The 15,575-nt window shown below is 53.9% G+C and overlaps 1 protein-coding gene across 1 annotated transcript in view; it reads left to right on the plus strand.

Annotated features, from left to right (window-relative positions):
• The window catches only part of CELSR1 (cadherin EGF LAG seven-pass G-type receptor 1), a 148,146-nt gene that overhangs the window by 96,555 nt on the left and 36,016 nt on the right, over positions 1-15,575 (plus strand). The window contains exons 6-11 of the mRNA XM_081249039.1: positions 4,768-4,925; positions 6,013-6,176; positions 6,634-6,759; positions 9,216-9,382; positions 13,016-13,201; positions 14,768-14,881. Coding sequence (XP_081105165.1) covers positions 4,768-4,925; positions 6,013-6,176; positions 6,634-6,759; positions 9,216-9,382; positions 13,016-13,201; positions 14,768-14,881 — 915 coding nt within the window. The remainder of the gene's footprint in view (positions 1-4,767; positions 4,926-6,012; positions 6,177-6,633; positions 6,760-9,215; positions 9,383-13,015; positions 13,202-14,767; positions 14,882-15,575) is intronic.

Raw genomic sequence — 15,575 nt, forward strand, 5'->3', positions numbered from 1 at the left:
CTGAGAGAGGCTGTGGCCTGCCTGGGGAGCTGGAGGGGATTCACACCTGAATGTTACAGGCGGGGAAGCTGAGGATCGGAGTCTCCACTAGAACATCCTGTGACCTCCCCACAAGTGGGAGTGCCCCTCCCAGGCCTGTCCTGGGCCCCCCCGGGGATGCAGTACCTTGATCTGCTGTTTGAGTTCCAACAAAGTCCTTGTGGAAGGCTCCTTGGGAATTTGGTTTGGATCCTGGAAGCGTGTGTGTCTGGATGTCTTTTCCTCTTATCTCTTAGCTTCAGAGAGACACCACGCCTGCTTGCCTGCTTCGGAGGGGGGTCTTGTCACCTCTGTGCCAGGACCAGTGGGGTGTCTCACGCACATTTCTTGGTGCGGCTGTCAGCCTGTGGGCTGTGTTCAGCTAGCCCACCCGGTGGGTCCGAACCTCAAAGTACACGTTCAAGGCTACCTTTGGACTCTTTGTGACATTCCTCAAGCCCAGCCATCTGCGAATTCTTTGATACGAATGTTGGTTAATCATTTCTGACACAGAGTGTGAATCCATTTTGTTCCCAAGACTTGCCCCTCCTGGTGTCTGGTTTCGAGACCCCCCCTACGCCTCCTTCCCCTGCATCCAGCATTTGAAACTGAACCCCCATCCGCCTCCCTGATGAGGAATTGTCTGCAGCAGGTTAAAAGGCTGTAGAAATGTGAGTGCTTCGTAAGGACCAAGCGCTTTTGTGCTCACAAACAATCCCCATGGGCTGCTCTGGAGCCTCTAAATGGAAACGCCGGGAGAGGGGCTGCACAGGGAGAAGAAATAAGCTGGAGGGAAATAAAAAGGGCCGGCCCGCAAGTGATGACTTAGGGCGGATTCGCGGAGAGCCAGGGACCCAGATCTGCACAGATTTGCAAAGAAAGCTTGTTGTTTTGGTTCCCCCAAAGCACACACAGGGTCCTTCAGGATTTTTCTCAGGTGGCGGCAGGGATGGGCATGGCAGGTGTGTCCTCGGTGGCCCCGATTCCGCTTGCCCCGTGGCAGGTTCTGTTCAGGGCAGCCTGTGCACGTGGAGCAGTGTCGACGGCACCACCTGCGGGCCCTGATGGCTGGCCTGTGCCTCCATTTCTTGGATCTTGTGCCGGCTTTGCTCGGCCCCTGGGTGTCCACACCGGGCTGCTACAGGGCGGGGCTGGGGGTGAGTGGGGGCAGGGGTCCCCCGGTCGGGATGGGGAGGTACAGGGACTCGGGCCTTCGCCCGTCCTGTGCCCAGTGCCCCTCTAACTCGAGAATTGAGACGATCCTCGTATACTGCCATGTGGCCCCTTTATTCCCAGGCTGTCTTCTTCTTCTGTGCAAACTTAAAAATTCATCTTAGAAATATGAAGGGGCAGTTCATTTCATCTTGCTTTTTATTCTTCGTTCCTCCCCACCCATGCCCACAGAGCCTCATGGGCTTTCTCGTCACCAGCCCCAGGTCTCCCCCTCAACGCGCTCACATCCCTTCCCTCTTGCAGACACGCAAGGTGGGCATGCGGACCTGAGCCGCGCACCGTCGACATCTCCCGATTCTCCTGGTTCCTTTCCTGCCCGGCCTTCATCCCACCTGCCGGCCATCCAGCTATGCTTTGTCTTCCCTCATCAAAAACGGATGAGCTAAAAAACAAACAAACAAACAAACAAAAAACGGATGAGCTGAACCCAGATCAAACACACCTGCTGGGGTCGTCGTCCCTGCCCCCATCGAGTCAGGCTGGCCGTGTCATCACACGCACACCTCCCAACCCTGACGGAGAACGTTCACTGCTCTTTTTGCCTGTTCGTACTTGTGAGTCTTGACAGGAAGGCAGTGGGATGTAGTTTAGCCCCATTTTACAGATAAAAATGGGGAAGGAGTTTCTCAAATGTCCAGGTAGAAAGTGGCCGGGGGAATTGTGAATGGTGGATGCCCATCCAATTTTTTTTTTTTTATTGAGGTGAAATTCACATAAAATTAACCACGTAAAATGAATAATTTAGTGCATTCACAATATTGTGCAACCAACCACCTCTATCTACTGATAGATCTGAAATACTTTCATCACCCTAACTGGAATCTTTGTACCCATTAGCAGTCCCTCCCAAATCCCCCACCACCCGAGCCCCTGGAAATTCCTCATCTACTTTCTGTCTATATATTTGCCTGTTCTGGACACGTTATATAAATTGGATGACACAACATGTGACCTTTTGTGACAGGCTTCTTTCGCTTGGCATGATGTTTTGGAGGTTCATCTACATTGTAGAAACACCAGTATTTCATTCCTTTTTATGGTTGAATAATAATCTATTCCACTGAATGGATTTACCACATTCTGTTTACCCGTTCATTTGTTGATGGACTTTTGGGTTGTTTTACCTTTTAGCTATGGTGACTGGTGCTACTATGAACATTTGTGAACTAGTTTTCGAGTCCCTGTGTTCGGTTCTCGGGGTCTATTCCTGGGAGTGGGGTCCTGGGTCATGAGGTGGGCCCGGTGATCTCTCTGAGGACCCCCATCCGTGTATCCTGCGTCACCTGCAGCATTGTTTCCTGTTACCTACGGCCTTTGCCCGTGCTCCCTTCTTGTTCTCTTGGTGATGCTGACCACACGTGGACAGTTGGCATGTGGTTAAGCTCGCTCTGGGGCAGCGTGAGCAGGGGTGGGGCAGCAAGGTGCTCTGCGGAGCCAGAAACCGGCCCTCGGACGTCCTTCCTTCTCCCTAGTACCTCCCCGTGCATCTCTCCTGCTGGTACTTTTGGTTCTCACTCTAAGAATGCTTGGTTCTGTGGTCCAGAGGGCCGTCTCTTTTGACCCAATGGCTGGTGGATCTGGGAGCAGGAATCAAGAAGCAGGCGTTGGGCGATGTTTGTTTTCCCAGAAGTCATGCTTGCTGCTTTAATGCAGTAACGCCGGACTCTGAAATCTGTCTTACCAGTGGGGTGTCTCAAGTCAGTAAGTGCTGCTCTAAATACAAAGGCTGATTTTTTTTTTTTTTGTCTTTTGCCTCCAATTTTCCTCGCTGCTTCTGCTTGAATCCCGTGGCTCTGAGTGGCTCTGAGCTGTTGATTATGAGAAACCGTTTACAACAACTGCAGTTGTGTAAACAGTAGCTTCGTTTCAGTAAAGCCTCCCGAGTATAAATGCTGTTTATGTCCTTCCTCTGGAAGGCTCACACCCATCCCCAAAAATGTAAATTATAAGTTGTAAACATAATACGGGGCTCGCACAGCTCAGGGACAGTTCTTTCGCCCGGATCGCACCTAATACTTAAGCATCCCATAATGAGCACTTGGACGTGTTCTCTAATGCGGGCTGCTATTACAGAGAGAGAAAACAGATTATTTCTTATACTTATCTAACTGTTGCTTAACCAGAGGTGAAATTTTTAAGGATATAGCTTGGCCGACCTTGTGACCTCATCAACTGACGTAAAAGAAAATGGAAAGGATTATCCATGAGCTGGAATGTCAGGAGGCAGGGTAAAAGCCTCCCTCGGATTTACCTGAGAAGGGTTTGAGGGAGACTCCTGTGTCTGATGTTGATGTCACCCTCCAAGTCCCTGTAACACAGAGAGGATGGGTATTCTAACATTAAATCCTTATCCTGTACACAGAGAGACTGAGGTATAGTGATAGCCTTGTCCAGGTCAGATGGTTGGCCAAGGGGGAGCAGAAGGCCCAGCTGGGGTTGCCAGGTACAGTGGTGCAGGCTGTGCACTGCACAACTCCAGGGCATACCGCCAGGGTGAGTGAGGCCTCCTGAAGTCACACAACTTGGCTGCCTGGCTGAGCTCCCGTTACCAAAAGCTCCACGTCCTGCCTTTCAGCCCAGGGTCTTCAATCAAATGGATACTTCCTTGTTCCTATTAAAAAACTGATGGTTTGGAATGAATTGTGCAGTTGTTATTTCCCTGTTTAAAGACCTTGAGGATGACTTAATTAAATTCCCTATGTTTTTACAACTCCCCATTTTTAATATTATTATAAAGAAGCATCAAATTGCATCAAGCTATAAACTCAACCTGACCCCAGAGCTGTCACGTGGAGGCATTAGGCCCTTGTTTGTATGGGTGATAGGACGGCCCTGCCGGGACTGGGAGAAAGTGTTCTCTCCATGGGGAGGAAGGGGGCCACTGCGTGTTGGGTGCGGATGGTGAGGCTTGCTGGCCCTTCACATGCACCATCTGGGTTAACCAACAGGCCATCTCACAGAATGCAGGTCTTGTTATCCAGGTTGTACAGATGGGGGAGGAAGTTCAGGGGCCTGGCTGAGCCCGAGCTCGCCCTCTGCGTGTTCTGAAATGAAGGTGTCTGCACGGCTGCACTCCCCGAGGGCTCTAGGGAAGGATCCTTCTCGTCTCGTGCAGATTCTGGGGGTGCTGGCATCCTTGGCTGTGGCACCATCACTCCAGTCCCTGCCTCAGTTGTCCCACGATGTCTCCCTGTGTCTCTGTCTCTGTGTCTTTCTTATAAGGACACCAGTCACGTTGGATTAGGGTCCATCCTACTGCGCTATGGCCTCATCCTAACCAATTGCATCTGCAAGACGCCTATTTCCAAATAAGGTCACATTCTGAGGTTCTGGGAAGGACATAAATTTGGGGGACTCACTGTTAATCCAGTACAGCTGGTTTGGGGACTAATTCAACGCGAGGCCAGGGGGCCTCTCACCCTCCATGGGTCGGGGGGCATGTGCAGGGGCTGGGGAATCAGTCGGGGACGCTGGTGGGAGAACACGCTGATGCCTCCATGCTTTCTCTTCCCACAGCCCAACATTGGCCGCCTGGGCCTGCCCCACGGGCCGTCTGGAGAGAAGGTGGCCGTGGTGACCGTGGATGACTGTGACACAGCCGTGGCCGTGCGCTTTGGCAGCTTCGTTGGGAACTACAGCTGTGCCGCTCAGGGCACTCAGAGTGGCTCTAAAAAGTGAGTGTCCCAGGAGACAGGCCCTGGTGTCCACCCCCCATGGCCACTGCTCCAGAAGGAGTCGCCCAGGTCAGGACCCCTACACAGGGCACTCTGGACCCAGTGCTCTGGCAGCCCCAATCTGGGCTGGAGTCACATTCCCTCCCCTTCCCACGTTAGAACCTTCTAGAATAAGTCCCCTTAGAATCATCTGCCAAAGTAGTGGCCAGGCCATCCCCAGGGTTGTGACGGCTGGCTTGCTGACCCCGGAAGCCATCCCCAGCCCTGTCTCCACAGGATCCCTGACTTTGTTTCCAGTAAGTGCTGGTCCCTGTGATTCAGTGTTCAGTCAGTAATCCCCTCCATTAAGATCAGAGTGGCCATGTCACCGTGTGGATCTGGAAGTCCCCAGGGCCCATCCTAACTCAGGTCAGAGAAATGCTGACATGGAAGTTTATAATGCCCGCTTCAAATCTCAGAGCAAAGGTTCATGCTGGACTCATCCCTAATTGTGTTTTGGTGGGATGTTTAATAAGCTTAGAAGAACCTGGTCTGCAGTTCAAAGAACCTGGCCTACCAGTTAGAAGAACCTGGTCTATCCTGAGCCTCTGGTGTGAAGTACACCTTTGTCATCGGATTCCCCGCAGCTGTGATGCAGGTGGGCTGCGCCCATCTTACTGATGGGACAGCTGTGCCCTGAGCGGTTCAGCTCCTTCCCCAAGGCCATGCCAATGCTCCTGTAGAACCAGGGTTCTAGTTTGCTGTGACCGCCCCTCAAGGCCATTAGAGGCCAGAGGAAGGTGGCATCCTGTTTTGGTGTGGACTGGCCCGGCCAGCAGTCAGGACTCGGGCAGTGACCCAAAACCTCCAGTTGGTCAGGATCTGACACAAGGGACAGAGAGACTGCGAGCCCGTGGTGGCACCGGAAGTAGGATCTGACACGTGTATTTGGCCCTGTTGGCCGCCTGCTTTCCTGGCCTCTGCACCTGTTGGATTATTGACAGTCAGGATGCCAAGGTGCCCTGCGGCAGAGGCCCCTGGGCCATTACCGCAGCGTCGAGGCTGCTCTTGCCACCCGACCATCCAGAGGTTGGTGTCGCCTCCACAGGTCCCTGGATCTGACAGGCCCCCTGCTCCTGGGGGGCGTCCCCAACCTGCCCGAAGACTTCCCGGTACAGAACCGGCAGTTTGTGGGCTGCATGCGGAACCTGTCCATCGATGGCAGGAACGTGGACATGGCTGGCTTCATCGCCAACAATGGCACCAGGGCAGGTACGGCAGGATGGTCGGGGAATCGTGGGGCTGCGGCGGCCACGCGGGAGGCGCCCCCTCCACATCCTGGGGGATGGAGCCGTGTGCGCCCAGCTGCTCTCGGGTCTGGGGCCCTGCAGCGTTGGAGCGGTGGTGAAGCTGTGGGCAGGCCTGCCGCTGACCCAGACACGCAACCCCAGGGTCTTGAGCCGGTCACCAGACGACCCCACGAGCCAGAGGGTGGGATGGCCTAGAGGCCCAGGGTCTCTGGACATGGGCACTGCATTCCATGCCATGTCGGGTCTTAGGTTCTGACAGCCCCAGAGAGTCCCAGGCCTGCCTGCCTTGCCTCCAGCTCTGTCCATGGGGGTTGTTTCCCCGGCATGTGGGTCAGCGCTAGGAAACGGGGACAGTCCCCCTGCATCACACTCTGCTCCTGTTTCCCGCTCTGAGACCACACCGTGCCCTCTGTTTCCAGGCTGCGCTGCCCAGAGGAACTTCTGCGATGGGACCTGGTGTCAGAACGGGGGCACCTGCGTCAGCGGCTGGAACACGTACCTGTGTGAGTGCCCGCTCCGCTTCGGCGGGAAGAACTGCGAGCAAGGTGAGGGCCTGGGGCAGTGGGCGCTGGGTGCCCAGGGCCGCCGGCCTCTGGTGGCACATGTGTCCCCAGGCCTGGGTCCTGGTGGGGAGCGGGCTGGTGGGGGCACCATGGTGGGTGATGTTAGAGCAGAGGCTGGGGGTCCTGGATGGGTCTGCAGGGAACAGCCCCTCGTCTGAGCAGGGCCAGCGTGAGGTTGGGAGTCCGTGAGGGTCAGAGAAGCGAGGTGGGACCTGGCGGGGCCTCCCGGTGGCTGTGTGCCTCCTCACGGGCACCCTGAGGCCTGAAGGGCCAGTTCCCCAGGGCCAGCGCCCCCATGCCCCTTCTCGGCATCCCAGGGGCTGCTCCAGCTGCCTGCTTCCCCGCTGGACTGCGTGGTGAGCAACAAAGCCTGGGCCTCTCCCCTGACCCCACCCCTGAAGCTGTAGATACTGGCAGGTTTTAAACAATTCATTCATTCATTTTGAAGCAGTATAGTGTTAAATAACTGTCATCCTTTAAAAATCACTGATGCACTTTAAGGTCAACCAAAAGGGGGAGATTGAGGCCAGATAAGCTGGGGTGAGCTCCCCGGATCCACCTTGGAGATGCCCGGAGCTCATTAGCGAGTCAACGGCCAGAAGAAGTCCTGCCTGGAGCTGCTCACTGGCCTGCAACCCACGGCCTCTGCTTGGAAGTCAGACGCTCCTCCCCTTGGCCCGTGTGCCCCACAGGATGGGCTGGGGGGTCCGAGTGTGACTTTTTCGGGGGGTGGGGACCAGAGCTTTCCTGAGATTCTCTAAGGAGTCACTGAAGCAGAAGTAGGTGGAACCTGTGACGGAGTGTTCTGGAGGAGAACAAAGTTCGTTCCGTCAGTGCAGGTGAAAGGGGTGGAGCCAACGGGCAGCTTACCTGTGCTGGGTGGTCCACCTGCCCAGGGCTGTTAGTGATGGAGCTGAGACACTTGACGTGGAATTGTATTACATCCCCAGTCCTTGCTCGGGACTCAATTACCAGCCAGGGCCCGCTTTTTTGTTTTTGTTTTTGTTTTTTTAAATATGTATTTACTTATTTGGCTGCGTCAGGTCCTGTTGAGAACACACAGGCTCTTCGTTGCCGTGTGCTGGATCTTTTAGTTGTGGCATGCGGAATCTTTAGTTGCGGCATGTGGGATCTAGTTTCCCGACCAGGGATCGAACCTGGGCCCCCTGCATTGGGAGTGCAGAGTCTTAGCCACTGGACCACCAGGGAAGTCCCAGGGCCCGACTCTTTGTGACACAAAGCACTGGGCACCTTTCAAGGCCCCAAAAGTCTGTTTTCTGGGCAGCAGGTGGGCTGGGCTTGTGCAGGCCCTGTGGACAGGTTAGGCCCAGCCCCGGCTGATCACCGTGTGCAGGAAGCTCAGGCCACAGGGAGGGGCAGAGGCCCGGGTGGACACAGCGCCGGCGGGGCCATCCACGCCCATGGAGTTCCTGTTATGGAGGCCGAGAATCCGGCTACGGCTGTGCCAGAGAAAACAGCTGCCGGGGTTTGGGTTCGTAAGAGCAGGAAACAGATGCCAGTGCTCCTGGGGCTGAGTCGCCCCCAAAGGTGGTCCCCACCTGGCATGCCCTGTGCTGTTTAACACCCATGGTGATGACTGTGCCGTCCCTTGTGGAGGAATTGGGGTGAGATTCTGGGCTGGGCCAGAATGTCTATCCATCCCCGATGCCTGTGATACATGGGACTCTGGAGGCAAAGTGATGAAGCTGGTTTGACTCAGCATCATCCTGCCTACTGGTCTGTCTGGCGTCCACAGTTTTCCAAGTGTGACAGATTGGATGAGGCTGCTGGTCCCCCCCGTTGCCACCTCCCTGGTCCCCCCCAAACCATCTGGGAGCCTTCGGCTGGCCCGCAGCCTTCCATCCTGTGCCCGTCACCAGGAGCAGAGGCACAGTGGCCTGTGTACCTCAGGCTTGGAAATCCACCCCAGACACCGGCTGAGGGCGGGTCAGCCTGCAGGGTTGAGGTCTGTGCGCAGGGTTCACTGCAGGCTCACGCGGTCCCACCAGGAGACCACCCACCGTACGGCCCCTGCTCATGCCCCTGGGCTCCCAACCTGGCCGGTGTGGGGTGGCACAGATAGGCCAGGCACACAGGGCCCCTCCACTGGGCCCAGGGTTCCTGGGCTGTCGCACTCTGCCTGAGAGCCCCTTAATGTACACTGGCCGAGGTTGAGAACCCCCAGGCCTCAGCCTGACTGCTCAGGAAGGTGGCCAGCGTCCCTAGTGGGGGGTGGGCTTTTGCAGAGCCTATGGCTCCTGGACTCAGAGGGCTAGTGCTGTACAAACGGAAGTCTGAGACCGGCCTTTGCGTTAAAATGAGAAAGGCCCAGGGTTTCTTCCCTCCCCCTCCTTGGGGGCCTGTCCCGTCCCCTACAGCTAAAAAAGATTCTCAGAGGCCCGTCTGATTTGGGGAGGTCCCCGTGTCTGTGTCCACAGTCATGCCCCACCCCCAGCGCTTCAGTGGGGAGAGCATCGTGTCCTGGAGCGACCTGGACATCACCATCTCCGTGCCCTGGTACCTGGGGCTCATGTTCCGGACCAGGAAGGCGGATGGCGTGCTGATGGAGGCCACGGCGGGCGTGTCTTCCAGGCTCCATCTCCAGGTGAGTAAGGTCCACGTCCCACTCCCGGCACCCGCAGGGCAGGTGTGCACCTGAGTGATGCAGCCAGAGGCTCACGTAGCGCCGCCCTGAAGCCTAGCCCTCCCGATGCATATGCGCGGGGAACCTAGTGTCTTCTGTCTCCCCACACCCGCTGCTGGTCCCCCGTGTGAAGGAGGAGGAGGTGACCACCTCAATGCCTGGTAACAGAGAGATGAGAACGGGGCCCCATGGAGGCCTGACTAACCCTGCCTGGTGGGGGCTGGGAGCTCAGAGCCCAGGCGGGACCCCCATCTCTTCTCGAACCTGCCCCTCACCCCTCACCTGCCCCCTCACCCCTCACCTGTCCCTCACCCCTCACCTGTCCCCTCACCCCTCATCTGCCCCCTCACCTGTCCCTCACCCCTCACCTGTCCCCTCACCCCTCACCTGTCCCTCACCCCTCACCTGCCCCCTCACCTGTTCCCTCCCCCACATCACTGCTCAGGAGTGTCTCCAGCGCAGGTCCGTTTGGGTTGCACTGAAGGTGCAGTTTGTGCCTCTGGGATAATTACAGCCGTCACTGTTTATCTCTTATTAACCAGTAATTTTATCAGTTTATCAGGCGGTCCCCGAAGCCAGCTCTGGGCCAGAACTTGGCAGGCACTGTTCTGCCCAGGGATGGTACTTTCTTCTGTGGTGGTTTCCCTGTTGGAACAAATTAAATTGGCTGATTCAGGTGATGAATGGGGGCTTGCAGGTTGTCATTGGCAGTGGGGTCTGTGTCGGAAAAATGTATGCTTTCAGTGGAACAATACCCAAAGCCACAAACTCCTATATTGTTTGAGGAATTACGTTACGGGCAGCTAATCCAAAAATGAAGGGCTTTTGCCAGGAACTGTGGCCAGCCCCTCCCTGTGGAAGGCTGGGTGGCAAGAGTGGTGACCTCGGGGGGATCCACCAGACCCCAGTGGCCACCCAGCAGGCCGCCTCAGGGCAGTTTCCAAAGGCTGGTCTGCTGGGGATTACAGGCGTATTCCGGGTTATTTTCACATGGCGTTTTTGGAATGCAGGGCTCCTGCAGGCCCCATGAGCTCTGGGTGCAGCAGTCTAGGTGTTCTGGCCTCCACAGCAGGCCAGACAAGGTACATAGTCATCCTGCAGCCCAAACAGTTTGGGTAATTGCTCTTAGGCGCCCTAAATCCACCTTCATTGTCAAGTGGGATAACCTGGCTGCTGTTAAACACCTCTCCTAAATCCGGTGACAGATCTAAGGTGGTAAGTAGTTAACTGCCACTGTCCTGGGATCATTCTGCAGGCATTGCTTTTGTTTGTAGACATCCGTCATTTCATTGTTGATCTGCTGGCTTTGGGGTTTTGTTAGCAAGGACAGCGAAAGAGAATGGCCAGGGAAATTAATGACTTGACTCAGACTTCTGTGGAATGAAAGGAAACAAAATGTAAAAAGGTGATAAATTATCCTCTTCAGTTGACTCTCAATTGAGGCGAAAAATCAGAGTACATTATTAGTTGCATTGTCTTTATAATCAGCTAAATACATTTTCTATTTTCCATCATGATTTCTTCTTTGACCCATCGGGTATTCACAAGTATACCTCTCAGCAAACAGGTGGCATTTTCTAGTAAATCATTTGATGTTTCTAGCATAATTGCAGGTCAGAGAACATACGTGGTATGATTTCAGACCTTTGAGATGTGTTGAGACTTGCTTTAGAGCCCAGCATTTAGTCATTTTTGTGAATATTCTACCTATACTTGAAAAGAATGTGTGCACTGCAGTTGTATTCTGTGGCATTCTCTATATGTCAAGTAGGTGACGTTTGTTCATGTAGCATTCCAATTTTCTATATTTTTATTGATTTTTTGGATCTGTTTGCTGAGTTACTGAGAGAGGTGAGTTAAAAATCTCCAACCTTGATTGTGGCTTATCTCTTACTCCTTTTAGATCTGTCAGTTTTTGCTTTGTAGGTTTGGAGGTTACCTTATTAGGTACATACAAATTTAGAATTGTTTTGTCTTTCTGGAATATTGGCTGTTATCATGATGAAAATTCTCTTTATCTCTCATAATTATTTTTGCCTTAAAGTCTACTTTGTCTCATATTAATGTAGCTACACCAGCTTTCTTTTTGTTGGTGTTTACGTGATGTATCTTCTTCTGTCTTTCTCCTTTCAACATTTCTGTTTCCTTATATTTCAGGCGTGTCTCTTTTAACCAGTGCACTAATAGTTTTTTTTATCTGCTCTTTCAATTAAAGTTATCTTTAAACATGAGTATCTTAGATTAGTTACAACGCTGTTTTTTTATATTTCTCACATGTATTTTTTAATTGAAGTATAGTTGATTTATAATCTTACATGCATTTAAACTTGGTAGTTTTGAGTCTAATTTCATGAAATGGAAAAATTACAGCCAGAAATAAGAGTCTACTGGTACCTGAATCTGTTTCCTTGAAAGCTCTGTGGTTCCCATTACTGTTTTCAAGTCTGTGTCTGATGATTCGCTCGTCTGGATTCCCATGGGTCTATTTCAAGCACACTGTCCTGTCTCCTCATGTACTTGGTTATTTTTGATTGAGTGCTGGGCATCATGTTGAAAAACTAGAGAGAATTTGAAACTAAGATGGTGGTGTCACATCCCCCATGTTTGCTTCTGGTTGTCAGCCCTCACCCTGGGCAGGCTCTGAATTCCAGTTTCTCTCCTCCCAGCCTCATGAACCAAGAAAGCTTTGCACAGCTATCAGCCTCAGCTGTGCCTTCCAGAACCCGCTGACAACCACATGGCAAAGCACTAAGCTTATTTCTGCAGATTCCCATTTTCTCCCTGGTCGTGCTTCTGTAACTTGCAGGGACTTGGGTCACTCTGATGCCTCAGACAGGTGTGCTTTAACATTTTGTCTCATTTTCCTAGGTGTTCTCAGGAGGAGGGTTGGTCCAAACTACCCAGTCCTTCACTGGGGAAAGGGAAACATGATCTCAGCATTGCCCCGGCTACATTTTCTTAAAACGTGCACATCTTAGGCCAGTTATAAGGCTGATTTCTGTTTTTTTTCATTCATATATTTGAACATGGTGGCCTGAATCTTGTCTCATAAGATAAAACATTTACATCCCAAAATAAGAGCCCAGTAGTCACCTGAATCTGTGGTTGTTCCCCTTACTTAAGTCCAAAGGGCTTTATCTTACTTGACCTCTGTCAACGTTCGACACTTCTTACCATAGAAGAAGGCATGTAATTCTGAAGAGTGTTACAGGCAACGGCAAATTAAACTTTGCCTAATTTTTAAGTCCATCTTTTTTTTTTTTTTTTTTTTGCGGTACGCGGGCCTCTCACTGTTGTGGCCTCTCCTGTTGCGGAGCACAGGCTCTGGACGCACAGGCTCAGTGGCCGTGGCTCACGGGCCCAGCCGCTCTGCAGCATGTGGGATCTTCCCGGACCGGGGCACGAACCCGCGTCCCCTGCATCAGCAGGCAGAATCTCAACCACTGCGCCACCAGGGAAGCCCTTAAGTCCATCTTTGATCCAGTGCCCTGTGATAAGTCTGTTTGCGTGGCTTTGTTACTTAAGTGATTGCAATGTATTTTGTATTTTGTCATCATCTCCTCAATGACTAGCGTAGCTCTCCCCATCCTACAGATCCTGAACAACTACGTCCAGTTTGAGGTGTCCCACGGCCCCTCGGATGTGGTGTCCATGAGACTGTCCAGGTCACGCGTGGCTGACGGGGAGTGGCACCACCTGCTGATAGAGCTGAAGAGTGCCAAGGAGGGCAAAGACATCAAGTACCTGGCGGTCATGACCTTGGACTACGGTGTGGACCAGGTGAGTGGGCACCTGCACCCCCTTGGAACAGACCCCTTCACTGGGAAACCACGAGCACATCCCAGTGTAGCTGTACCACAGTACATAATGTATCACATTATGTACCTCACAGTGCTACATGGGGTTTTTTTGTTGTTGTTGTTTTTAATTTTTATTTATTTATTTATTTTTGGCTGTGTTGGGTCTTCATTGCTGCATGCGGGCTTTCTCTAGTTGTGGCTCACGGGCTCTAGGCAGGCGGGCTTCAGTAGTTGTGGCTCACGGGCTTAGTTGCTCCGCAGCATGTGGGATCTCCCCGGACCAGGGATCGAACCCATGTCCCCTGCATTGGCAGGCGGATTCTTTTTTGTTTGTTTGTTTTTGTTTTTGTTTTTGTGGTACGTGGGCCTCTCACTGTTGTGGCCTCTCCCGTTGCGGAGCACAGGCTCCGGACGCTCAGGCTCAGCGGCCATGGCTCACGGGCCCAGCTGTTCCGCCGCATGTGGGATCTTCCCAGACCGGGTCACGAACCCGTGTCCCCTGCATCAGCAGGTGGACTCTCAACCACTGCGCCACCAGGAAAGCCCAGACCCCTTCACTGGGCCTGTGGGAAAACAGAGCGACCCCTCCAGGTGTCAGGCCCTGCCAGAGCCCTTGTGGATTTGAGGAAGCACTTTCTGGGCTTCCCTGAATTTGGGTCTCATGTTCCTCCTGTGCTGAGGACACTGGAATCTGCACCTCATCCCCTTTCCAGATGGTCAGCTCCTGGCGTCTGGCGCTGGGCTTGGTCCATCTGTGCGTTCCATCTTGATGCCCTCGGTGCCTTCAGCAGAGGTTTCTTTTAGCAAAGGTGGCTGGCGCCACAGCTGCACGCTCAGTGCTGTGCCTCGGGGTACAGAGATGGATATGGGTGGGGGAGCAATGAGATCCAGGTTCCAGAGGGGGCTGTGGGACACCAGAGAGGTTTGCGCATCCCAGATGGGCAAGTGGCATTCCAGGCAGGACGACTCAGAGAACGCTTGCTGAACCCTGCTGGATTTCCAGGGTTTGCAGCCAGGTAACAGGAGGCATCTTTACAGGACCCCCACACACTTCGGGGGCTACTTGTGATTCCTGAGTGCTTTTGGAGTCCAGGCTCACCTTACACCTGGTTCTGAGAGTAAACTGCCGTGTTCTACATGTGCACCTTACTGAGCCTAAGGATCCAGCTGAGACTCTTCTAGATTCCTGCCCCTGTGGGCATGCTTTCCACTCACTGCCACTTTCTAGTTTGTCAAGCTTTTTCACGCAGTGGCTTGTTGGCGGTGCCCACGACAGAGATGGAAGGGTTGCCCTCATCCCTCCAGATGCCCATCTTGGCTGGGCTGGGACATGGACACATGTCCTCTGACTGCTTCCTGCACCTTGCCCGTCACACACAAACAGCCGTGTTCTCCACGGAGAAGGCTGAGCCGGGCCCTCGGTTTGGAGGCACAGATGTCCTCAGGCTGTGAGGGGCTTGCGGGTGTGACTGCATTTTAGCCTTTGAGCGCATTCTTTCCAGCCAGATGTTTCCAGATGGTGGATGCAGCCCCTCTCTTTGCACAGGACACGGTGCAGATCGGGAACCAGCTTCCTGGGTTGAGGATGAGAAGCCTCATCGTGGGTGGCATGTCTGAAGACAAGGTCTCCGTGCGCCGCGGTTTCCGGGGCTGCATGCAGGTACCCTCCCCGAGCCCGACCCTGGCCCACCGCGTCCTGCTCAGGGACGGCCAGCACCACAGTTGGTGTCCTTCGTCATCCTGTTAGTTTTCAGTAAACGAATAACTTCTCTAATCGCCAACCCAGCTTTAACAAACCCAGTTTCCCGCTTAGAGCCCTCCTCTCCCACACTTCCCCTCGAGTTCCCCTCACAGCCACGCCACGGTCGGCCCCCAGCAGCTCTGTCTTCATGTCACTTCCAGAACCTGCCCCTCGCTGCCTGCACCAGCCCCATCCCGTCCCCCCGCCCCCCGGCCCCGTGCTCACCTGGGCGGGTCCCATGCTCGTCCCCTAGACCAGGTGTTCTAGCAGCAGCCGGAGTGAAGCTGTTTTAAAGTAGTTGAGTTCATGTCTCCCTGCTTCTGCCTGCGCCCCCAAACCCCGGCCCCACTGCAGGGAAATAAATCCTTAGTTCCTTCCCCTGCGCCCCCGCCCCGCCCCCGGGTGATCTGGCCCCGAGGTGCCTCGCACAGGCGGCCCTCCACCCGGGACGCCCTCGGCACATCCCCCCCCTCCTCCCAGGAGCTGCCCTGCTCACTTTCATCAGCGGCCGTGCTCGCCCATCATCCTCATTATTTTTTCTCCGTGACCCTCACCATGGAATTATCGGAATATGGAATCATTCCGTCTTCATTCCGGGTGGCCTGTCCCCCTG

This window comes from Mesoplodon bidens, assembly GCF_964165515.1.
Source record: "Mesoplodon bidens genome assembly, chromosome: 11".
NCBI lineage: Eukaryota > Metazoa > Chordata > Mammalia > Artiodactyla > Ziphiidae > Mesoplodon > Mesoplodon bidens.